General features: G+C 37.5%; 2 protein-coding genes across 2 annotated transcripts; one reads left to right on the plus strand and one right to left on the minus strand.

Moving 5' to 3' along the window:
• Nucleotides 1-808: 808 nt before the first annotated feature.
• LOC128204248 (U5 small nuclear ribonucleoprotein 40 kDa protein-like) lies at nucleotides 809-15,630 on the minus strand. Its single transcript, XM_052905637.1, has 9 exons — nucleotides 15,452-15,630; nucleotides 13,523-13,652; nucleotides 12,446-12,539; nucleotides 9,255-9,420; nucleotides 8,079-8,201; nucleotides 6,651-6,771; nucleotides 3,197-3,279; nucleotides 2,470-2,635; nucleotides 809-1,338 (listed from the first exon to the last, which is right to left on the minus strand). Exons 1-9 carry the CDS (start codon nucleotides 15,554-15,556, stop codon nucleotides 1,289-1,291), a joined length of 1,038 nt encoding a protein of 345 aa, XP_052761597.1. The 5' UTR covers nucleotides 15,557-15,630; the 3' UTR covers nucleotides 809-1,288.
• Nucleotides 15,631-18,145: 2,515 nt separating this feature from the next.
• On the plus strand, nucleotides 18,146-23,231 carry LOC128205173 (uncharacterized). The gene is made up of 5 exons (XM_052906634.1): nucleotides 18,146-18,607; nucleotides 19,027-19,093; nucleotides 19,276-19,384; nucleotides 22,617-22,784; nucleotides 22,985-23,231. Exons 1-5 carry the CDS (start codon nucleotides 18,253-18,255, stop codon nucleotides 23,087-23,089), a joined length of 804 nt encoding a protein of 267 aa, XP_052762594.1. The 5' UTR covers nucleotides 18,146-18,252; the 3' UTR covers nucleotides 23,090-23,231.
• Nucleotides 23,232-24,639: the final 1,408 nt, after the last annotated feature.

A 24,639-nucleotide genomic window follows, 5' to 3' on the forward strand; every position in this document is an offset into this window, starting at 1 on the left:
CCAACCTCCAAGTCAAGTTTGAGGTCCATGGGTGCAGGCATTGTCGAGTTATCACTCGGACAACCTTATACCATTCAAGGTTACTGTGACCTTGACCTTTGGCCCAATGACCCCCCAAAACAATAGGGGTCATCTACTAGTCAGGTCCAACCTCCAAGTCAAGTTTGAGGGCCATAGGTGCAGGCATTGTCGAGTTATCACATAGACAACCCTTTACCATTCAAGGTCACTGTGACCTTGACCTTTGGCCCGATGATCCCCCAAAACAATAGGGGTCATTTACTGGTCAGGCCCAACCTCCAAGTCAAGTATGAGGGCTATGGGTGCAGGCATTGTTGAGTTATCACTCCAACAACCTTTTACTATTCAAGGTCACTGTGACCTTGACCTTTGGCCCGATGACCCCCAAAAGCAATAGGGGTCATCTACTGGTCAGGCCCAACTTCCATATCAAGTTTGATTACCATAGGTCAAGGCATTGTCGAGTTTTCACTCGCACAAGCTTTTAAAATTATTTTACCATTAGAGGTCACTGTGACCTTGACCTTTGACCCGATGAGCCCTAAAATCAATAGGGGTCATCTACTGGTCAGGCCCAACCTTCATGTCAAGTTTGATGACCATACGTCCAGGAATTGTTGAACTATCACTCGGACAAGCTTTGGTCTACTGACGGACCGACCTACCGACCAACACATGCAAAGCAATTTACCCCTCTTCTTCGAACGGGTGCATAAATATGGATAAAAAAACATTGTTTCAGTGAATATGGGCTAGGAAAAAAACACAAGTATGGAGAGACAGAATGTAATGTCTTTTGAATTATCTTTATTTTTTTTATCAATATACATGTACCATTATCAAAAAAACACAATTCATTATGATTATAACTAGCAAGAACAAACATATTTCCTCCAGCAGCTGTTTCAATGGGTGAAATGTGGGCACAAATAATGAATGAAGTCTTAGCGTATCAACATATTTTTTTCATTTACACATACAATTGGTTGGATAAAGCTTATCTGTTTTTCAATAAAAGGCCCTTATAGCATAATTTGGTACTATAAGCTTTTTGTATGTAAAATTCCTCATTTGTAGCTACATGTAATATGTACAAATATACACAAGAGTGACCTCCTTTTAACAGGGTTTGAAGGTCAAGGTCACCTAGGAGCTCTGAGATTTCCAACACACTCTCTTTTTACCCACAAGACTGTTTGTGTCTCACAAAGAACAACAAACAAGGTGGTTTACAGTGTCCGTATTGCACTAACTTTTGTTTTCTTCTTCATTCTATCTCTCCCAGGAAGATCTTTTTATCACTGCCACATGACGCAACTGAAAATAAAATATCAAATCTAGGATGAGAGTTTTATATCATAAATGATGTCACCATCATGAAATAATGTCATAATACAGGGATGTGATTGACCTGGCAGCTGGAGGGCTGAAACCATTTCAGCCATGGGTTCTTGGGGCACTTTCGGGGTCAAAAGCACACTGCCGTAGAAGAAAAACTGGCTTTTTAGAAGCTCTTTTGAGGGCTCTTCTGACTTTAAATTTGAAGCAAACTGGGATATCAACTCTAACAACCAAAAGCACACTAGTATCTTTTTTAATCAGCTAAAAAAAAAATTATTATTTTTTTTTTATTTTTTTTTTTGGGGGGGGGGGGGGGGGGGGCGGGGTCCCTGGGGCCATTAGATCCGCGGAATTCCGCGAATCCGCGGACAAATCACATCCCCGTAATATATTCTGGAGTTCTCATAGCTGATATTTTTCAATCTTAAATAATAGCATGGGTCCGCCGCGGTTCCTGTTTGAGCATGAGAGATTCTTTACAAAAGGAGGGTACAGAAAAGAGGATAAGACCTCTCAACATTGTTTCCAAAAGTCAGTTTTTTTACGCAAATGTTCAAGCAAAAACAAACTGTACAATGTTCCATGGTTGAAAGCTATCAGTCCTGATTTCAGGACAAATGCTGAACTTTAGGATATTTTTCACATAATTAACTGGTATAATAACTTTTGATGTGAAGGAATAGCTGTGATAATTTGCTTACTAAACTGCTATAAATATAATGCAACATTTTATATATTTAGTGCTGTTAATTATCAGAATAAGTATTTATGATAGAATGAGAATAATTATCACATTCCCAGTCATTCAATATGAATTATTTTAACTTGTTTTCATCGTCTTAGGAAACTCAATGTAAAAATTAGGCCATCCTACCAACAGCAAACTTGTTCATCTGCAGAACAAATCTAATGTAAGTTGTTCCTTTTCAAAGTGTTTTAATTTCCTGTACATTTCAAATTTCAGAAAAGCACTATCAAATCATTACTATCACCTCTGACAGTTTTTTCCCCACAAGATCAGTAGCTTTTTTGTCTTGATATCAGAGAAATTCAAGATTTGCAAGTTTTATTATAGACTTTTAATTTTTTATTTATTTAACCACTCACCAATGGGCTCTTCTGGGTGGAAGACGACCTCATTCACAGAGCCAGCGTGCCCAGGAAGCTTGTACAGTATTCGCCGTGTAGTTGTGTCCCACACATACACAAACCTGTCGCCCGAGCCCGCACCAACCTTACTTCCGTCGGGCGCCCACGCACATCGCAGCAGATTCTAAAATATTGTAGGGTTATTTTTAAATAATTGAAACTTAAGCAACACTGAATTGATGTTATATTCCTGAAGACTAAAACAGTTATATTTCTCTGAAATTTTGTAGGTAATTTCTTTAACTTACACTTTGAGAATTAAGTTTAAATTGTTCAGAATTACCATACTTAACATATCAATAAGGAAAAAAACACCATAGATTACACCTATTTTTAAACCAAATGTAAATATCGGATTTTTTTCGTCCAAATGCTCAAATTTTTCTCAGCCAAATCTGCTGAACAAAACAAAAATTGGTTAGACCTAAAAGTTCTGCATCATATCAGAATTGCTACATATTTACTGCTATAGAAAGAATGGTTCACTTATCTGACATCAATCAGATGGTTACCAAGCTAACCAGGATGACATGTTATCATTTTTACATACAAAGCCCTGCCATGACATGTAGCAAGATCATTGCATGTAGTATTTTTTGGAATCACTTTAAAAGAACTCTGTAAAAATGCAGATGTACAGGCAGAGATATTGATATATTAATTTCCACATGATTTTTATACAAACCTTTTCAAATGTGTGTTGGTGTCCCTGCATGATTTTTACACAGCGTTCTTGTGGAGCGAATGGCCGTACATCCCAGATACGAACTGTGTAAGTTAATAAGAAGGTGCTTTATAGCAGGTAAATAAAAATACTGTATTACAATGATATTTTATTATAGAACAGTTCACAGCACCAATTACACTAACTTTTTGCAGCTAAACACACACTTTCACAGACAGTTTTGACTTTTCTTTTTAAATTAAATTCAGAATCAGCTGATGTTGCCTTCAATTCAGTCATAAAAGAAAACTCACAATAGAACAGATCTTCATTGACTGGGAAACTTCCGAAAAACCCTTTTTTAAAATGTGTTAGCCATAAAACATCAATTTATGAATGTAAATATGAAAAATTGTGACCTCATCTTTTGAAAGCAGTCGTGTTTCACTGGTTTCTAGACGATTACGCAAAAAATGGCTCATTCCAGGACAAAAAAATAGGAAAGTCATCAAAATGGATAATCTGTAAGATTGCAAAATAATAACTGTTGTTTATTTTAATTTCTCAGCGATATCTAGGATGTAAAGATTCAAAATTATTTTAAGTTATGTTAAAGAAGAAAAAGAGTGCTGCAGAGCACACGTACACACTCATGGTAAGTGTGAGCTGGGCTTTGACGGTCTTGCTGTATATGTGCATATCATCTACCTTTGGTAAGCATTTAAAAGCTCATTTGAATATCTTCAATAGTTTTGAGTTATGGATAAGGTTGAAGTTTTTGCAGGCTGCTGCCGAAGCTAGACATAACCCTTACCAACAAGAGATGTTTGTCAAACATTATGCCCCCCCTGAGCGCCATGTTGTCAGGATTAGATGGACAATTGAATGAAATATGCATGGACTGAAATGACAGCTGATTTGTTGCCGTTAAGGCAGTTTTAAGATTATGACCATTAAAGTGTGAGGATAGAGTGTGTTATGACCATGACCTTTGACACTATGAACTCAAAATCCAGAGTCATCAGCTGGTCACCAGAAACCTTAATGTCAAGTTCAAGGGCCATGGGCGCAGGCATTGTCAAGTTATCACACAGACAAGTTTTTTTCGTTCAAGGTCACTGTGACCTTGACCTTTGACCCAATGACCTCTAAATCATAAGGGGTCATCTACAAGTCAGATGCAACTCCAAGTCAAGTTTGAAGGCCATGGGTTCAGGCATTGTTGAGTTATCACTCGGACAACCTTTTACCATTCAAGATCACTGTGACCTTGACCTTTGGAGCAATGAATCCTAAAATCAATAAGGGTAATCTACTGGTCAGGCTTAACATCCATGTTAAGTTTAATGATCATAGGTTCAGGCATTGTTGAAATATCAGTGGGAGAAGATATGTTAACTTTTTTGCGTTAAAGGTTACTGTGACATTGACCTTGGCCTGATGACCCCCAAAGTCGATAGGGGTCATCTACTGGGCAGGCCCAACCTTCATATCAAGTTTGATGACCATAGGTCCAGGAATTGTCGAGGTCGCTTTCAAGGTCACTGTGACCTTGACCATTGACCCCTAAAATCAATAGGGGTCATCTACTGGTCAGGCCCAACCTCCATGTCCAGTTTGAGGGCCATGGGTGCAGGCATTGTCGAGTTATCACTCGGACAACCTTTTATCATTCAAGGTCACTGTGACCTTGACCTTTGGCCCAATGACCCCTAAAATCAATAGGGACCATCTTCTAGCCAGGCCCAACCTCCAAGTCAAGTTTGAGGGCCATGGGTGCAGGCATTGTCGAGTTATCACTCGGATAACCTTTTATCATTCAAGGTCACTGTGACCTTGACCTTTAGCCCAATGACCCCTAAAATCAATAGGGACCATCTTCTGGCCAGGCCCAACCTCCAAGTCAAGTTTGAGGGCCATGGGTGCAGGCATTGTCGAGTTATCACTCAGACAACCTTTTACCATTCCAGGTCACTGTGACCTTGACCTTTGGCCAGATGACCCCCAAAAACCATAGGGGTCATCTCCTGGTCAGGCCAATTCTCCAAGTCAAGTTTGAGGGCCATGGGTGCAGGCATTGTCGAGTTATCACTCTGACAACCTTTTACCATTCAAGGTGACTGTGACCTTGACCTTTGGCCAGATGACCCCCAAAAACAAAAGGGGTCATGTACTGGTCAGGCCCAATTCCAAGTCAAGTTTAAGGGCCATGGGTGCAGGCATTGTCAAGTTATCACACGGAACACCTTTAACCATTCAAGGTGACTGTGACCTTGACCTTTGGCCCGATGACCCCCAAAAACAATAGGGGTCTTCTACTGGTCAGGCCCAACCTCCAATTCAGTTATGAGGACCATGGGTGCAGGCATTGTCAAATTATCACTCAGACAACCTTTTACCATTCAAGGTCACTGTGACCTTGACCTTTGGCCCGATGACCCCCAAAAACAATAGGGGTCATCTACTGGTCAGGCCCAACCTCTAATTCAATTATGAGGGCCATGGGTGCCGGCATTGTTGAGTTATCACTAGGACAACCTTTTACCATTCAAGGTCACTGTGAACTTGACCTTTGACCCGATGAGCCCCCAAAACAATAGCGGTCAGCTACTGGTCAGTCCCAACCTCCAAGTCCAGTTTGAGGGCCATGGGTGCAGGCATTGTCAAGTTATCACTCGGACGACCTTTTACCATTCAAGGTCACTGTGACCTTGACCTTTGGCCTGATGATCCCCCAAAACAATAGGGGTCATCTACTGGTCAGGCCCAACCTCCATGTCAAGTTTGAGGGCCATGGGTGCAGGCATTGTTGAGTTATCACTCGGACAAGCTTTAAAATTATTTTACCATTAAAGGTCACTGTGACCTTGACCTTTGACCCGATGACCCCCAAAATCAATAGGGGTCATCTACTGGTCAGGCCCAACCTTCATGTGAAGTTTGATGACCATACGTCCAGGAATTGTTGAGTTATCACTCGGACAAGCTTTGGTCTACCGACGGACCGACCAACCGACCGACCGACCGACCGACCGACCGACCGACATACCAACATGCCTGTGCAAAGCAATATACCCCTCTTCTTCGAAGGGGGGCATAATCACTATAACAATACCTCATACGCTTACCCATGAGCTTGAAATTTAAGTTCATTCAATAACTTTATTGCAACATACAAGTAAATGTAAAATAAAGAATCAAATACCGTGAAACCATTGAAGATTACTTCAATTAAGTATGCTCAGTCGTTTTTAGCAATTTTCGAGTTTCAACCATTTCTGAGAGGTTTAAGATTTGCATTGCTATTTTGATATGATTTACTGCAGTTTACACAGAAGAATATTCATACATATTATCATATATTAATGTTAATGCATTAAGCAAAGTTTCAAAATTCCTGAAATGGTAGGCAAATTCAAATTAGTTAAAACAAAACACTTGCAAGTCTAATCAATTTACAGTAACAGTATTTTACCTGTGTTATCCATTGAGTTTGTGAGAAGATAAGAGCCGTCTGGTGACAGATGCATTCCAGTTACTGTGTCTGAGTGGCCCCGCATTCTGTACAGGACGTCATTCTTGCGTAGGTCCCAAACCTGGATATTTAAATACAACATAACTAAAGTGTATGTATACAGTACAATCATTACGAAGGCTTGTTGTGAAATGCCAGATAAACTTATGGTGGTAACCTAATACATCAAGCACCTACCCTATACTTGACATATTTGTAAAAGTGCTTCACTAGGGGTTTAGCTAGACAGTTTTAAAAGGGTGCTGCACCCCCTCCTCTTTTGGTAGCACGATTCTGCTCTCATGAAGACCAGCATAATTTGAGGGATGAAAGCGAAAAGGTTCTATCTTCTTCTTTATTTAATGTCACTTAAAAACTTTTCGCATTCACCCCTCGATATGCACCACACCCTCTTGCCTTCAGAGAACTAATAATAAAGACTGTCCAATATTTCATTTGTTTTGATTGAAACTTATAGTAAGATTATACATACATACAAACTTGACATATTTGGCAGTTAAAACCTAACATTACTTCAATTAAACACAATTCCTAACATTTTCTGTCCAATTCATCATGTTCAAGTTCTTTACAGCCTGAAACAACGTGCTCCTTTCACTCTTAGCACCATGTATCTTTTCACCAGAAACCTGCCCTTTTTGAAACCTGGCTAAAACCCTAGTTTTAGTGTTGGAACATTTGATGGCGGTAACCTGACACTTGCATAATCTTTTCATACACATTTAATAAGAGTAGAAGGATTATCTTAATGTCCATATATATATATATAATGATCAACAAGAGTGCCGCACAGTGGGCGCCAAGTGTTCTATACTGGTTTAAAGCCTTGTGAAAAAGATGAGCGTGTCTCAAGAGAATGACCATGAAAACAAATCCTACCAATAAATCAAAGTTGTTTAAGTCACCCCAGCGCATGTGTTAGTGAACTAATGGCATTTACAATAATCTTTATCCATCAAAATGCAACAGCTTTAGCCGTAAAACCTACCAGATCACCTATGTCTACTTTTGATGTATTGCCCTCTATCCACATACTGAGTTTCATGAGCCTAGCTTTGATAATTTTTGAGTTATCACAGGACCATATTGGCTATATTTTTAATAAGTCAATGGCCATAACTCTGCATTACGATGTCTGACAAAAAAAATAAACTAATGTGCATAATCTCCATATTGCCCTCTTTCCACATACTAAGTTTCATTAACCTAGCTTTGATACTTTTTGAGTTATCGCAGGACTGAGAATTTTGTGGACGGACGGCAGCAGGACGGACAGACGGTAAACCTTAAGTCCCCTCTGGTGAAATCGCTCGGGGACTAATAACTACATTAAGCAGAAAGTACCATCCCTCGTGTCATCGCTTGTACCTTAATATCGTTGTCAATTCCACCGGAGAAGATCTGCTCCGCAGTGTCGGAGAACGTGATGGCCGTCACCTGGTAAGTGTTCTGGAACGTCTGCAACACTCCCTTCTTACGGCTATCCCACATCTGAGAATTAAAAGGAACACACAACTTTAGATCACCAAAATATTTGTTATGGCGTTCATATCAAACTCAAGGGTCCAACATCTCCAATGAACTTAAGCTTGTTGTAGCTAATAATCCAAAAAATATCAAATAAAACTAATCTGACTTGAATTTTTTCAACATTTACTGGTTAATGTTTTCCATTTCAAGCCTTTTAGATGCAGTTACGAAACAGAAAATCATAATCCACTAGTCTGTGGTTTATGTGAAATTTGGTTTCCAAAAATAAACAGCTCAGCATAATTATTTATATGATTCAAATCCATTACTTATTCATGAAGTATTAAAACAATGTTTTATTTATCATTATAGACCCATTTATTGTTAAACCTGTTCATCAGCATGGTGCATTTCAAGTAATGTGTGCACAAAACTATACCTTGGACTCACTGTGTATTTCTCTGGACCCATCAATAGACATATGCAAATTCAAAGGACACAGTCACACAGATTTTAAAGCAAATTTATCAATATTTGAAATGAAAGATAAAATTTCATAAGATATGTTGCCTTCATGGAACACTCTCCTTTTTCAATGAAAAATACTGAAGCATTTACTACAGAAAGCAAAAATTAGTTAGGTTATTCTGTTTATCTTCAAATGTGAAGAGAAGTATAGCTTATACACATACACAAATATATAAAATACAATACAAAGTATAGACATAGAAAAATAACAACAAAAACAAACAAACACACATTATGGACACATATAAAGCATAAGGTTATTTACAATATACACGAACAATACATTGGCTCTGTCATTTTACAGGAACTGACGCTTATTGTTTGTTTGAATTAAAGTCTGTTTACTATTGTGTTGTGACTACAATGGCATTTATTGTCAATTTATATTTCTTGCAAATTTGACCCAAATAAAACCCACACCCAGTTTGGCCAATATTGGATGGGAAATGCTCAAGATAAAGAGTGTACAATGTAAACATGGTCAATTTCTCACCCTTGTCTGCTATACTGTACAGTGACATGAAAATCTGTCTGATTACTTTTTACCTTGATTGTCTGATCATCGCTGCCACTGCAGACGAGCTGAGGTCCTCGTCGGGCCACATTGCAGCAGTTCACGAAGCCATTATGACCTTTAAACTTTTTTATGCGCTCTCCCACATCAACGTCCCACAGTGCCATTGTTTTGTCTGTAGACGCGGATATTAGGTTACTGAAAAGGAATAGTGTAATGTATTTAAAAATGGCTGTTTATGCCTTGAGACTTCTGCACTCAAAATCCCATAATGCCTTTATAGCAGGGCTTCTAAAAACCGGCAATTTGCCGGTCTGGACCAATTTTGACCAAGCCAGACCGTTTTCAGGTTCAAAAAGTATGAAAAAAATCGGTCCGAAATTTTCTAATTTTTTTTCTAATTTCGGTCCAAAACGACTAAGTCAGTAAAAGATGTAGAAATTGTAATACACAAACATTCATGGGTCATTCACACATTCAGAACTACATCCAATAGGCCATAAAAGTGTCTTGGTTACCATGAGACCGATGCGACCAGCTGATCACTCTATAGCTTATCTGTTAATTAGCAGACGCTTGCAATCGGTCCAATCACGTGTTTTGTTATAAGCAGAAGACACAATTAAACAAACTATGTGTTAATTATCTGCTTGCAGCTTTCCTGATTAAGTGTTAAAATCGGTCCATATATTCACATGGCAATATGCAATGTCGTCATCGATCATTACATGATATCCGAAACAGTTAAATTTAAATTGTTATAAAGAACCATTGCTGGTTAAAAACGGCTTTAAAGATAAATGCATGTCATTGTTAATCCGTGAAAGCATTAAAACACCAAATTAATTAACGTAATTATATATAGGATATACACAGCGATACACTTGATTAACTACATAGTCTGACAGCTGAGTCCGCCGCTTACGTCATATTTATTCGCAGTAATGAAAAAATCGTTGTCGATATCACACTTAAGCTTGTTGCCCCGATTATAAATCTAGATATATACTATTATTCAAGATTATCAGTTGAATGTTGACCCACAAAAGAAGCATTAAGCAAATAAATCATAATACTGTTTCACTTTTTGTCATCTGACCGCCTCCCGACAGCCACAGTTAATTACGATCGCAGTCTTTCTTGTTAGAAACGCCGCAGAATTCGATGAGAATCTCATTTGAATTAAACTTGTATCAATGACTATCTGAATCAGCTATGCTGGCTCTAGAGCCCTCTTACGAATTGCCACATCGCAAAAAATATTGACAGAAAAGACGTCGCAAAAAGGTATGACATTTCTATAAAATCAGTCTATTGAACAGGTCTTTCTTTTTTTGAGTGGGGTGGGGGGGGAATTTTTTTTTTTTTTTTTTTTTTTTTGGGGGGGGGGGGGGGGGGGGGGCCCGGACCGATTGAGGTTCCAAAGTTTTAGAAGCCCTGCTTTATAGTGTGTGTTTTCTTTCAAAGAATGTGGTTAGTACCAGTGGAAATGAAAAATATCTGCTATAAACTACAAATATGGGAAAAAAAAATGGTAGCTAACATATGCATCAAGTTGGTCTTTTTAAGATTTTATATATATCTGATTAAGCTAATAACATAAAAATGTTATGTTGTAAAATAGGTTGCAGCGTGAATCTGCAATTATGCTTTCTGTCCTTCTTAATTTTTCAGAATTTTTTTTCATTTTTTCCATTGCCTTATCCTATGCCCAGCATGCTTACATGTAAGTATTGCTGGAAGCCAAATGGTTAATAGACTAATGTTCAGAAACTAATTCTCACAAAAGAGGTCTTTAGATGTGTGTCATGCATGAGATGATAGACCTACTATATAGCTACATGTTTTAGAAATGATAACAGTATGTAAGCAAATATACCACACATCTTTTTTTTTAAGCATCTTGATCGGATTTGAATATTATATGTTTATTGAACTAAACTATTAGGAACGGAATTATTATAAATTTGAAGTAACTTGTTTTCCAATCCTTATTACAGTCGAAACTCATTGGCTCGATATCTCATGGCTCTATATCCTCGTTGGCTCGAACCAAATTAAAAGGACCGATTTTTATTTACTCTTTGTTCATATAAATTTCGATCGGATGGCTCGATATCTTGAGGGTCGATATTTTTCCACGCTCGAAGTCTTTTTCGCGGTCCCAAACAAGAATTTCACACTTTGATTTGGTTGCTTGGGGTGATGTCATTTTCGCGGGTTCAGTTAAGAATCTTAGCCTTGATTTGTTTGATTGGCTTCATTTAGCACAAGGCACTAATCGATTAAAATTGCTTGACTGATATTATAATTATTATCGAATTTAAATGGTTTAACAGTTTGAATAAACATGCCATCACTTTAAGTTATGTCTCTAATTGTTATCCATCCCTAAATTACTATGCATTTTGATATAACTTTTAAGCTATGTTTGTGTTACCCACTGTTTACAATTGCTTGTTTTCGCATAAATGTATTTTTATTATAAATAAAAAATAAAATGATATTTTCTAATAATCGAATAAGTCAAATTACGAAATTAAGGGTGCGTAACTATGCCCAATAAATACTCTTCCTTCTCTTGCGGAGATAGCGTAGCCAATAACAAACGAGGTAAATAAGACTTTATGTAACAAATGAAAAAATAACATTCTGTAAGCAATCCCGCTTGGCTCGATATTCTCGAGGCTCGAAGTACTTTGGCTGGTCCCTAGAATATCGAGCCATCGAGTTTCGACTGTATTTGTATTGTTGTTAAATACCTTGTATATTTAAATTTGAAATAAATACTGTTTAAACTAGTTGGAGCCAAATCAAAGTAAAATTCTCTTGGCCTATAAAACAGGGTGCTAATCCTAGTTTCTACCCAGGAAAGAAACTCAAACATAAATGACGCAAAGCTATTGGTCCAGGACTAGTCACGCGGCGACCCCATATTTTCCCATATTGGGTAACAAAATTTATATCGTACCAAAATGGCATCTTTTTTCCAATTCCAATGAATAAATAAAACATGTAAACATGATATATACATTACGGGGTGGGATATACATGGTGCAGGAAACCCTTCGCTTCGCTCTCACCTGATATGGTTTCCTTTTCCCCTATAACCTATAACCCCGTAACTTATAATATTATCTATATTCAGCTCAAAGCTGTTCACAGTCAATCTTAAATAAATAACATGCATTATAATTTACCACCATGAGAACCCTATTTTTACCTCCCATCTGTTGTGAACTGTATTTCCATGATGGCTCCTGTGTGACCTTTTAACACAGCAAAGTTATCACACTCCCCGTACACATTCCAAAAATCTGTAAGATATAAATAAGAGAGCATACTTGTAAAATTGTCAAATATATTAAACGTTTTAAGTGTATATGGTAGAATAATTTAACTTCATAGTCATTTGTTTCATTTGTAACTTTATAAGTCTCATTGTGACTTGTGCTTTATAATCATCCATATAAAACAGTTGACTAAAATTTGGGCAAGGTTTCAATTTACAATCTGGAGAAGCTATAAAAAAGTTCACAGAAGAACTGTCACAGGAATGTAACAAATCCCCCCTATAGATAGCCAATAGTATCTGGGCACAGAAGGCCAGATAGCTACCAGTATATAACCTAGCGGTATTTACAGGACGATCTTCCTGTGCAGATTGGATATATGGTAACATTTTAAAAGAAGCAAAGTATGAACAAGAGGAAGACCACTGCAAGATGGAGTGGATATCGACTCCTACCAGTTGTACTTTTACATGAGAGTGTTGGGCATTATTGAACATATATGTATGTGAACAATTAATATTTAGACAGAGAAAGTTTTGCCAAGATTTTTTTTTAGAAAAGAAAAAAATGGTATGGGAAAATTAAACTGTAATGTTATGAAGAAACAAATTAACTAGCACTGGATAACTTTTAAGTGAGAATGTAGGAAAATGACTTTATCAGGTTAACTGTGTTAAAATCTTGATATCCATATCAATAGAGGTTATCTGCTGGTTGTGTTCAACCTGCCTACCAATTATGAGGTTCCTAGCCTGACCAACATTGTACTAGAGCATGGTTTGTTTTCAACAGGGATATTGTATTGGTAATCTAAAGGTCATCTTTTATCAACTGCAACAATAACTCAGTAGATCATGATCTGATACAGCACGTCTAGAAAATATACCAGGCAAAACAAATACCTGACACAGCTCATTTAGAAAATATACCAGACAATACCAATATTAAATCCAAATCATCAGGAATGAAATGGACACATGAATAAGTATTCATGTTAATTTACTTACAAATAAGCCTATCGAATCCAGCAGAAGCCAGCATGCGTCCATCTGGGGAAAACTTTGTGCAGAACACATCACCCTCATGGCCCGACAGCAACATGATTGGGGCCTCCAGGCTGGACAGCCTCTGAATTCCCTGTGTGAAAAAACTAAGCATTGATTGTCTGACGTTTTCACAATATACATACATGTAGGTTAAACAATAGTCAGAAATATACGAACAGTCTTATAACTTTTTACCTTTTTGTATTGTACAAATTTATTAACGCCTTTTTGTAATTTTGTTAATTGTATTGTACACCTTGGTCTCATTTAATAAAGTGTAATGTTGATAGATTAAGTGTGCTAGCAAAATGAAGTGCAACCATCAACCATATATTAAGATAACATACACAATAGGGTGGATCCTACATGCAGAACCCAATCAATTAATATCATATAATTTATATGCTACATTGTATTGATCATGCGCATGACATCAGAAGTCATGATTCAGAATTATGTCAATATGTCGGCTGTTTCCGATGCAAAAGAAACAGAGACAGTATATCAATGATTAAATGTTTATCATAAACAAGTGGTTACAATTGACTGATGCATTATGCATTATGCAACTTAGAATGAACATAAGGATAATACAAATTACTTCTGATCAAGAAAATTTATTTCTTGCTTATTTCAACAGATGCAATGTTCCACTGAGGGGTCATTAAATCAATTATATCTGACAATTTCAGACGCTGCCGTTTATATTTACACTCTACAGTGAAAGAGCAACTCAGAAAAATTTGGGTGGATTTCAACGAGGGAAACATTTTTGCGGAGAAATCCTGTAAACATTAGTGTAACAACCCATTAGCTCCCCATCGGGGAATCGAACCCCGGTCTCCCGCGTGACAAGCGGGGATACTTACCACTATACAATCACAGCCGGCTGTTTAAATTGTGTTTGTTGCAAAACCCCGACGAAACCGAGGGCTAGACTTCTGCTCATCATTACCAACCGTCCTATGCAACTAGTATACATGTATGGATTTTCTCAAGGTTGATGTAGGCAAATGCGGCTACGAAGATATTCTTGATATAACGGGTCATATTACATGTTGTGCAAAAGCCGTCCCTTGCAAGAAAATTACAGCTCAAGCCACAGCTAAACCCTTGTATGATAATTTCATTGCTTACTTTTCATTTCCAGAGCAATTGCATATAGTGAACCGGGCCATGTTAATTTCATTGGTTCTCAAATTCGAGGACGAATTTAACCTTGCAGGGATTAATGTAACAACCCATTCTTTTCATTGTTTTATCATTAAGTTAAACACACAATAGTAGTCAATGTCTTGTAAATGTAATGTCAATGTATCGTCTGTAGGCTGTATGTCGTGTATGTATCTGTTATGTACTTGTACAGTATGCAAGAGGTCATTCCGGTTCTCGTATGAGTGAGCTATTTATAGATAAATAGGGGACGCATTATCTAATCAAATTACCCGTGCTAACCTTCCCGGCTAAATCACTACCATCTAAAGAACCGACATGAACGGACGCACTATCCTGACGTATAATATAATCTTGCAAAAGATTATCATTATGTATCATTTTGCTGCCGGTATGTTTTAATTATGATACTTCATGCATTGTTGTATCCTTTATTCGTTACGATAGTAGTATTGTTATAATGATGTTTTCTTGTTGTAAAAAAACAATATTGTAAAAAAGGTATCGCTTGTGTTTATAGGCTTATTTCGTTAGTCTACCATATAAAATAAGAGAAAAGAACCACTGGTTATATTAGGTTTAACCCTCAGAGCGAGGAATGAGTGCCTGAAACCTGTATATGCTCAGCTCTCTTATTCATTCAAAAGTAGTCAACTAGAATATACAAATACAATAAATAAACATTGATTTTGTGGAACTTAAATCAATTTAACTTACACTTTGCATCAACGCATTTTCTTTTTCATTGAATGCCACAAGTTCATTTCGGGGTCGTTTGGCAGGTATAATGGCACCCTCCATTGCTTTCCGTTTCGCATCCATACTGATTTAACAAAAAACAGTATAATTTTAATGAACTTTTCTAAACCACTCACGCCGACAAACCGGATGTTGATATATTTTGAAGCGAGACAAATCGGCCCCTTACCAAATCTAGTCTAGTCAAATCGGCCATGACACGAACGAGTTTTCATGATTTTAAACAACAACAAGTTTACATATAGTCTTTACATTACTCCATTAATAAAGTAAAGTTGCATAAAAACATATGTATCTTTGTGAGTAGCACTGTTTTATTTTGGAATAATTGTTTGGTAGTTGGATATTCGCAAATTACCAACTGGAAATGGTCGAGTATCTAAATGTCAACGAATTACAGTAGTAGGTAGTTGGATATGTGAATAGTACCGACGAATTACGGGTATCTCTGTATAAGGTCATTACAAGATATTCGCATTTACTTGTTAAACCGTTTGTGTTCCTAAAACAGATTTAGGACATTACATTCACGCAGCAATCAACTGTGTCAACTTTGCGCCTGATTGTCAGAATTCTTACTCATCAACATAATTTATCATAAATTATTATAATATATGTGTGAGCAAAACATTTTAATTTCTTTCGCTTTCGTCTCAATATAAAGAGAACATGAAATTGGCACATTTTCTTTGTGAAAAAAATTAAAAATAAATAAATAATAATAATCATTTTTATTTTATTTTTTATCACAAATCATATTATTATTTCCATATCACTGTCTAATCATTTTCGCTTTCGGCTGAATTAGGCATAAGGCTATTGGCATTAAAAATAATTATAAATTTACAAAATCATAATTTGCACTTGAGTTATGCCATATGTAGTAATAATGGCAACACGAATTAACTATCGCAATTATTTTCCTTTAATCTATATATGTATTGTTTAATCATAAGTACTTGTACATACATGTAAATATATTTATTTATAGACATTGGAATTAAATTATCATTGTCTTATAAATCACATGTAATTAAGTCATACAACTATGCTCCATGTATGTACATATTCGATCACACTTATAAATATGTCTATGTATATGTATTATGTAATGCCATGTTCAATCTCTTCTTCTATCTATCTATCTATCTGCCTGCAAATGACTGCTTATGAATTAATGAATTAGAAAATATAGTACTTAATTTCACAAGTAGCTATTTATAAGAAAATAAATGAACACATATTAAATAAACTAGAATACTATATTAAGCTAATTTAGGCTACGACCGTTGTATTCTCAGAAGCAATTCAAGTAAACCAACTAGCCATACTGTAACACCCTTATTTATGATATATTTGTGATGGTATACATCTATTATATGCCTTTGAACAAAGTACATATCGCAAATAAAGTTTGAATAGCTTCAATTTAAAAACAAGGAATATTATCGTTTAAAGTATGACTTCGTAAAATTCATGTTGTGTTTGCTCGTTTGTTTAACGCTTCACACACACGCACGCACGCACGCACGTACACGCACACACACACGCACGCACACACGCACGCCCCCCCCCCCCCCCCCACACACATTTGATCATGTATCTGCCGCCATGCCATGTAAGTTTATCATATAGACATGTACCTGAACTGAATTGTGTTCGTGTTTTGGATTACTTTAATGCATTTCACCGCAATAAACAAGCATACTGTTTGCAATGCTTTTGTTCACGATACGAAATTTCCAATCAATAGTTGACTAAATGGTACAGCTAGATGGGAAAATGGATACTAAGTTATTTATTAAAAATAAGTTTTTGTAATCAAATGATCAAAACGGAATATTTAATTAACACACAACACACGAAATTGATTGATAGCTTTTAAAATAAAAGCATTTATAATTCATTCCTGTCAAGGCCGAGAAAACTTGATTTTGAGTTTCTTAGACTAGTACGGTTCAATTTTCAAATTAACTTTACTTCAAATTTAACTTTGAATGAATAAAACGTTTTCTTGCACAATCCAAGAAAAATATGGAAACCATTTACAAAATTATAGGCTTAAATATAAACTTTAAAATATGACTTGGAAAATTATCGTTATGGTCAGTTTTAGTAAGAGTAATTGCTGTCCTTTTCTTTGAAGGTCCAACATTCTATTTTGCTCATATATAAGTTGTTGAGCGATCAAAATAACTCGGTCATCTCCAGCAAGCTTCGGGATAGACAAATCTGTTGGACAATGACCGAGGTCTTCTGGTTACGATCGTAGATCGGTGTAGACCCCAAAGGTCGTCGTCCGTTGTTACATACTTTCATGACCGCTCTCTGGCTCAGGTATTTCTTATCCAGTCCTTGCAGAACTTGTCCGCAATGTTAATTGGGATTATAGCTCGACCATGTTCGGTCAACAGTCCGATTTCACTTCAGTACTCTGGGTTATGGCCACATTTGATCAATTTCAAGCTTAATAACTTTATCGTTTCTTATCCAACCTTAATATAAACGTCGGTCACAGTGTGTTTTGGTTAGACATACCGGTAATTGAAAAACTAAACATAATTTGATGTTGCCTAAACAAAAAGTCTTTATTCGGAGTGTTTCGGGTAAAATTAAAACCGAGACAGTCGAATAACAGCAGCTATACGCACTTCAGCAAAATTGTATATGAGAACATATCTGTTATGATTCTCATAGTTTTAGTGCTTAAATGGAGTTTCTGATGTAGCTTTCCAAACGAACAGTAGTTAAACATATTTATGAGTACATATTATTTCCACTATCAATCTGACAATGTTTTATCAATTATGAAAATATTTTCAATATATAGTTTTTTATTTATATATGCCGCGACGAAAGCAGCCATAGTGTTGGAAGGTAAGACAGTACAGACAATTAAAGGGGCCAAGGTTACTAAGGTAACGTCAGTTTTGGAGGGCGTGTCTAGAATACGATGTGTGGATGTGTGTATTCACCAGAATCGGGCAGGGAATTGCAGGACAGCGGGGTACCATAAATCGTCCAGAACGTGTTACTTGAGCATGCATGGAAAAAGGGATATCGTTGTCGTGTCAGATCAGACGTGTTCAGTAATGATGATTGAGGACGAGCGAGGTATAACGTGTATTTGAGCGATATTTTTTATGCGTTTTTATAAGACTTATGCAGAGCATTAGATAATGTGACTTACGTCCGGTCAATCGTCGTTTATCGTCCTTTCGCGGGAATGTGAACAATTAATAATATATATTATATTCACATGTAACGCAAAAAATCGTGGTTATTGTCTGAGAGTTCGTTCAGATTCTGCATTTAAAACGTACTTCAAATGCAATTCTAACGTACTTAGAATGCAAAATTTCATACGAATCGGAACTTGGAAAAGTTAATATTAAATTATACCATTTTGCATTAAATAAGAATTGCACGATTATGATTATAGTCTACCCTGATGAAATATTAGTGCTAATGCTTCAAGATAATTACAATCCAATTGATAGTATCCTATAAAGATGCTGTTTGTTCATTTTAAGGTGAAAACGTTACTCAGTGGGCGAATGAAGTTTACGACTTTTCGTCCGAATACACACAAACGTCTAAGTACGATACAATTTATTTGATGTTTTTCTTCTCAGTATTCATATTCAGACCACGTTTAAGAAATTTTTGTGATACCATTGATATATTATTGTTGTTATGATCTGACATTCGCAGGAAGACCAAGGCACAGCAAGCAATTGCATGTCACTCCTCAATAATTATGTAAACCTGATACCTTTCAGGTGGGGTGCCATTCAATTGCGTGGGGAACCAGATGCATTTCCAAATGGGTATGGAGATAGCGGGCTTGCCTGGTGCCCATCAGTAACGAATAGATTGGAATTCTTAGAAGTATAATTATTTTACTATGAATTTATACATTTTGTTCGCATTATTTATAATAGCCCATCTAAAGGTTTGATAGTGTGTGTTTGCCCTTTTTCGAATTACATTTAAAGGATATGTCGTAATGTTGGAAAACGTTGGAATAAATATGAGATTAAATACTCCTTTAACCCCATTAAACCCCTGTTTTAACTGACCACTTGAAGGTTACAACCCGTAGTTTTCACTGATCGTTTAAAGTCAGTAATCCCAGTGAGCTCCAGTTTTCAATGAACGTTTACAGACGGTAACTTCAGTGAGCTCCTGTTTTCACTGAATGCTTAAAGACGGTAATCCCAGTGAGCTCCTATTTTCACTGAACGTTTAAAGACGGTAACCCCAGTGAGCTCCTGTTTTCAATGAGCGTTTAAAGAAGGTAACCCCAGTGAGCTCCTGTTTTCATTGATCGTTTAAAGGCGGTAGCCTCAAGTGAGCTCCTGTTTTCACTGAACGTTTAAAGACGGTAACCCCAGTAAGCTCCTGTTTTCAATGAGCGTTTAAAGACGGTGACTTCAGTGAGCTCCTGTTTTCAATGAACTTTTGTAGACAGTCACCCAAGTGAGCTCCAGTTTTCACTGAACGTTTAAAGACGGTAACCCCAGTTAGCTCATGTTTTCAGTGAACGTTTAAAGACAGTAACCCCAGTGAGCTCCAGTTTTCAATGAACGTTTAAAGACGGTGACTTCAGTGAGCCCCTGTTTTCAATGAACATTTAAAGACAGTAACCACAGTGAGCTCCTGTTTTCACTGAACGTTTAAAGACGGTAACCCCAGTGAGCTCCTATTTTCACTGAACGTTTAAAGAAGGTAACCTCAGTGAGCTCCTGTTTTCAATGAGCGTTTAAAGAAGGTAACCCCAGTGAGCTCCTGTTTTCATTGATCGTTTAAAGACAGTAACCCCAGTGAGCTCCTGTTTTCATTGATCGTTTAAAGGCGGTAGCCTCAAGTGAGCTCCTGTTTTCACTGAATGTTTAAAGACGGTAACCCCAGCGAGCTCCTGTTTTCAATGAGCGTTTAAAGAAGGTAACCTCAGTGAGCTCCTGTTTTCAATGAGCGTTTAAAGAAGGTAACCTCAGTGAGCTCCTGTTTTCAATGAGCGTTTAAAGAAGGTAACCCCAGTGAGCTCCTGTTTTCATTGATCGTTTAAAGACAGTAACCCCAGTGAGCTCCTGTTTTCACTGAGCGTTAAAGACGATGACTTCAGTGAGCTCCTGTTTTCACTGAACGTTTAAAGAAGGTAACCCCAGTGAGCTCCTGTTTTCAATGAGCGTTTAAAGACAGTAACCCCAGTGAGCTCCTGTTTTCATTGATCGTTTAAAGGCGGTAGCCTCAAGTGAGCTCCTGTTTTCACTGAACGTTTAAAGACGGTAACCCCAGTGAGCTCCTGTTTTTTACTGAGCGTTTAAAGACGGTGACTTCAGTGAGCTCCTGTTTTCAATGAACTTTTGAAGACAGTCACCCAAGTGAGCTCCAGTTTTCACTGAACGTTTAAAGACGGTAACCCCAGTTAGCTCCTGTTTTCAATGAACGTTTGAAGACAGTAACCCCAGTGAGCTCCAGTTTTCAATGATCGTTTAAAGACGGTCACTTCAGTGAGCCCCTGTTTTCAATGAACATTTAAAGACAGTAACCACAGTGAGCTCCTGTTTTTGTTTTCACTGAACGTTTAAAGACGGTTACCCCAGTGAGCTCCTGTTTTCATTGATCGTTTAAAGGCGGTAGCCCCAAGTGAGCTCCTGTTTTACTGAACGTTTAAAGACGGTAACCCCAGTGAGCTCCTGTTTTCATTGATCGTTTAAAGACAGTAACCCCAGTGAGCTCCTGTTTTCATTGATCGTTTAAAGGCGGTAGCCTCAAGTGAGCTCCTGTTTTCACTGAACGTTTAAAGACGGTAACCCCAATGAGCTCCTGTTTTCAATGAGCGTTTAAAGACGGTGACTTCAGTGAGCTCCTGTTTTCAATGAACTTTTGAAGACAATCACCCAAGTGAGCTCCTGTTTTCACTGAACGTTTAAAGACGGTAACCCCAGTGAGCTCCTGTTTTCAATGAACGTTTAAAGACAGTAACCACAGTGAGCTCCAGTTTTCAATGAACGTTTAAAGACGGTGACTTCAGTGAGCCCCTGTTTTCAATGAACATTTAAAGACAGTAACCACAGTGAGTTCCTGTTTTCACTGAACGTTTAAAGACGGTAAACCCAGTGAGCTCCTATTTTCAATGAATGATAAAAGACGGTAACAACCCCAGTTAGCTCCTGTTTTCAAGAACGTATAAAGACGGTAATCCCATTAAGCTCCTGTTTTCACTGATCGTTTAAAGGCGGTATACCAAGTGAGCTCCTGTTTTCAATGAACGTTTAAAGACAGTAACCCCAGTGAGCTCCTGTTTTTACTGAACGTTTAAAGACGGTAACCCCAGTGAGCTCCAGTTTTCAATGAATGATAAAAGACGGTAACCCCAGTTAGCTCCTGTTTTCACTGAACGTTTAAAGACGGTGACTTCAGTGAGCTCCTGTTTTCACTGAACGTTTAAAGACGGTGACTTCAGTGAGCTCCTGTTTTCACTGAACGTTTAAAGACGGTAACCCCAGTGAGCTCCAGTTTTCAATGAACGTTCAAAGACGGTGACTTCAGTGAGCTCATGTTTTCTCTAAACGTTTAAAGGTTAGTACGCTTAGTTTTCACTGACCGTTTAAAGGCGATAACCACAGTTAACGCATATTTTTCCACTGACATTTAAATGGCTGTAACCCCCAAGTGTATTCCTGTTTTCTGGCGGAAACCCCTAAATGAAAGGATTACCATATTATGAAGCCTATGTAACCTATGTGCGATGTCTTTTGGCACTGTGTGTCCTTCGTTGGAAGTGGTTAGGCCTAAATAAGGTCATTGATATATTTTGAAGACTGGGTCTGTCTCTGTAGTTTTCATTTTAGTTTTCATATTCTTCTTCTGCTGTATTCGTTTTTCTGATGTTATTCTCTTAACTTTTCAATGGTCATTGAGAGCATTGAGAAATGAGAAAATGATACACCCAATAATTTGAAAATGTCATCATCGCATTTTAAGCAACTGAATACCAGCCATGCACTCAGGAAGGGGGTTTCTTCCTCACGTTTTATTTACTATATAGCTTTCGAGTTCTCTCTTACACATTTTCATATAGCGTAAAAATCAGGAAGCGTCATCCTTTATACAGGTCTCATTCGCTCTAGCAGTTGAAATAACGGGAGTGGACATCTATGAGACGTGGTATGGAGGGCGTGTTACTGCAGTGAAATGTTTCGAAAATGGAGGATACGTCACATTATGGAGTGGCACTGCGACAGGTTATGTCGAATATGCAAGAATTTTCAGCCCACCATTAGTAAGTAGACGGGCAGTAACTCAGTTTTAAGTAAGCTTTCAAACGAATAATGACTAAGTAAACGGACAGTAACTCTGTCATAAATAACCTTTCAAATGAACAATGACTGAAATACTGTCGGTTTCGATTAATTGTCTTATAAAATGTGTTCTTAAACTCAAATATATGCCATTCGTTATACTTATGATTCTTACTTTCAGAACACAAACTGTTTCTCAGACAGAATCCGCATAGAAATAGCCGCCTCCTACAATTGGGTTGAAATCGACGCCATTCGACTACATGGATTCCTCGAACGGAACTAGACTAAACATATCAACTTCAACAATAACTAACTATTAAAAATTAAATGCGTCAATAAATACGATTATGTGTAAATAGAGCCTCTTTTAACATGTTTTATTTCAGAAATTCGCATATAACACAGGTTTGTCTAAAATACTTTTAAGGCGGATTTAAATTCATCCCCATTTGTCCAGTTTTAGAAGATAACAATAAACGATGGAACAAAGTGGTGTATTCCATTTTGCTCTCCAACGGGTTATAACTCTGGAGAATGTTTTTATTAAATAAAAAGCCAATTCAGCAAGGATGAATATCATTGCATTAAAGTTAGAAAGAAACGAGGGCTGATTAATCAGCCGAATGATCTAACAAAAACATAAAATTTCCGTATTCTAATGTGTAAACTACATTTGTACATACTAAATTAATACTTACCTGTTTACTAATGAAATAACTAACTGTTTACATATCGAGGGGTGAAAGCGAAAAGGTTCTAAGTGACATTAAATAAAGAAGCAGATAGAACCTTTTCGCTTTCACCCCTCGATATGCACTTTCTGGATCGGTTTTATTATCGAAGCATATTTGAAGAAATGCTACTTATTATTTAGTGTGATAACATTGGAAGTTGTAGACAGCGGCCCTGTCCTTACCCAACTACGTGTCACTGCCTGTTACAGGCTGGACGGAAGTTTGGGCGAGTGATGAAGTTAGTGGTTCGGCCGTTAGTGTCTATGGCCTTGCATTCGACACGTTGTCTTTATGTACTAAACACATGTGCCAAGTTATTTCAAATTACCCTGTGCAAGACGAAGTAACACGATCAATCATACTACATGTATGTGCATATATGCAACACTGCTGAATGATTCCGTAATGATTAAACTGTATTTGTGACCTTGAAGTAGAACGGCGGATCTTCCACGCGACACATCGCCTTTCTGTACGTCTTTTTTTTTTTAAATTCCTCCGCGGCAACTCGGCGGATTTTAGCGAGGAAAACAGAGTGTGTCCTAGTTAGACAGCCGCGTTTACGATTGAAGACCTTGGAGTTACCGAGGAAAGTGGGTCGACTTCATGTACTACATTCCATAATGATTAACCGCCAATTGTGACCTTGAACTTTGAAGTAAGATCGTGGGTCTTGCAAGCGACACATCGCCTTTATGTACTAACGAACACATTTGCCAATTTACTATAGAATCCCTCTGTGCATGACAAAGTTATAGCCCTGACACGAGCAACTATACTTTGTATGCATATATGCAGCATTCCATAATGATAAATTGCAACCTTGACCTCTGAGGTAGGGATGTGATTCTTGCACGCGACACGTCGTCTTTGTGTAATGAACTCATGTGCCGAGTAATTTTAAACTCACTCCCTGCATGACAAAGTTACAGCTCTGACACGGAAACCCGGGACAGACTGGCGAACGGTGCGATTTCTATATGCCCACATTCGGCAAAAATAAATCGAAATGTGTCTTATAACGAAACACATGTGTGATTACCGGAACGTAAAACTAAACGTCCACGGCCCCAATGTTCATATGTAACAGCTTCATGTG

The sequence above is a fragment of the Mya arenaria genome, chromosome 10 (assembly GCF_026914265.1).
Source record: "Mya arenaria isolate MELC-2E11 chromosome 10, ASM2691426v1".
Classification (NCBI taxonomy): domain Eukaryota; kingdom Metazoa; phylum Mollusca; class Bivalvia; order Myida; family Myidae; genus Mya; species Mya arenaria.

Bases quoted from the DNA above. Each gene is read 5' to 3' on its own strand.
- LOC128204248 (XM_052905637.1), bottom strand. From the start codon at position 15,556: ATGGATGCGAAACGGAAAGCAATGGAGGGTGCCATTATACCTGCCAAA. The intron at 9,421-12,445 runs GTAAAAATAGGG...ATTCCTTTTCAG, and splicing joins CAGTTCACAACAGATGGGAG to TAACCTAATATCCGCGTCTA. The intron at 2,636-3,196 runs GTTTGTATAAAA...ACAATATTTTAG, and splicing joins ACCAACACACATTTGAAAAG to AATCTGCTGCGATGTGCGTG.
- LOC128205173 (XM_052906634.1), top strand. From the start codon at position 18,253: ATGAGTACATATTATTTCCACTATCAATCTGACAATGTTTTATCAATT. The intron at 18,608-19,026 runs GTATAACGTGTA...GTTCATTTTAAG, and splicing joins GATGATTGAGGACGAGCGAG to GTGAAAACGTTACTCAGTGG. The intron at 22,785-22,984 runs GTAAGTAGACGG...TCTTACTTTCAG, and splicing joins GAATTTTCAGCCCACCATTA to AACACAAACTGTTTCTCAGA.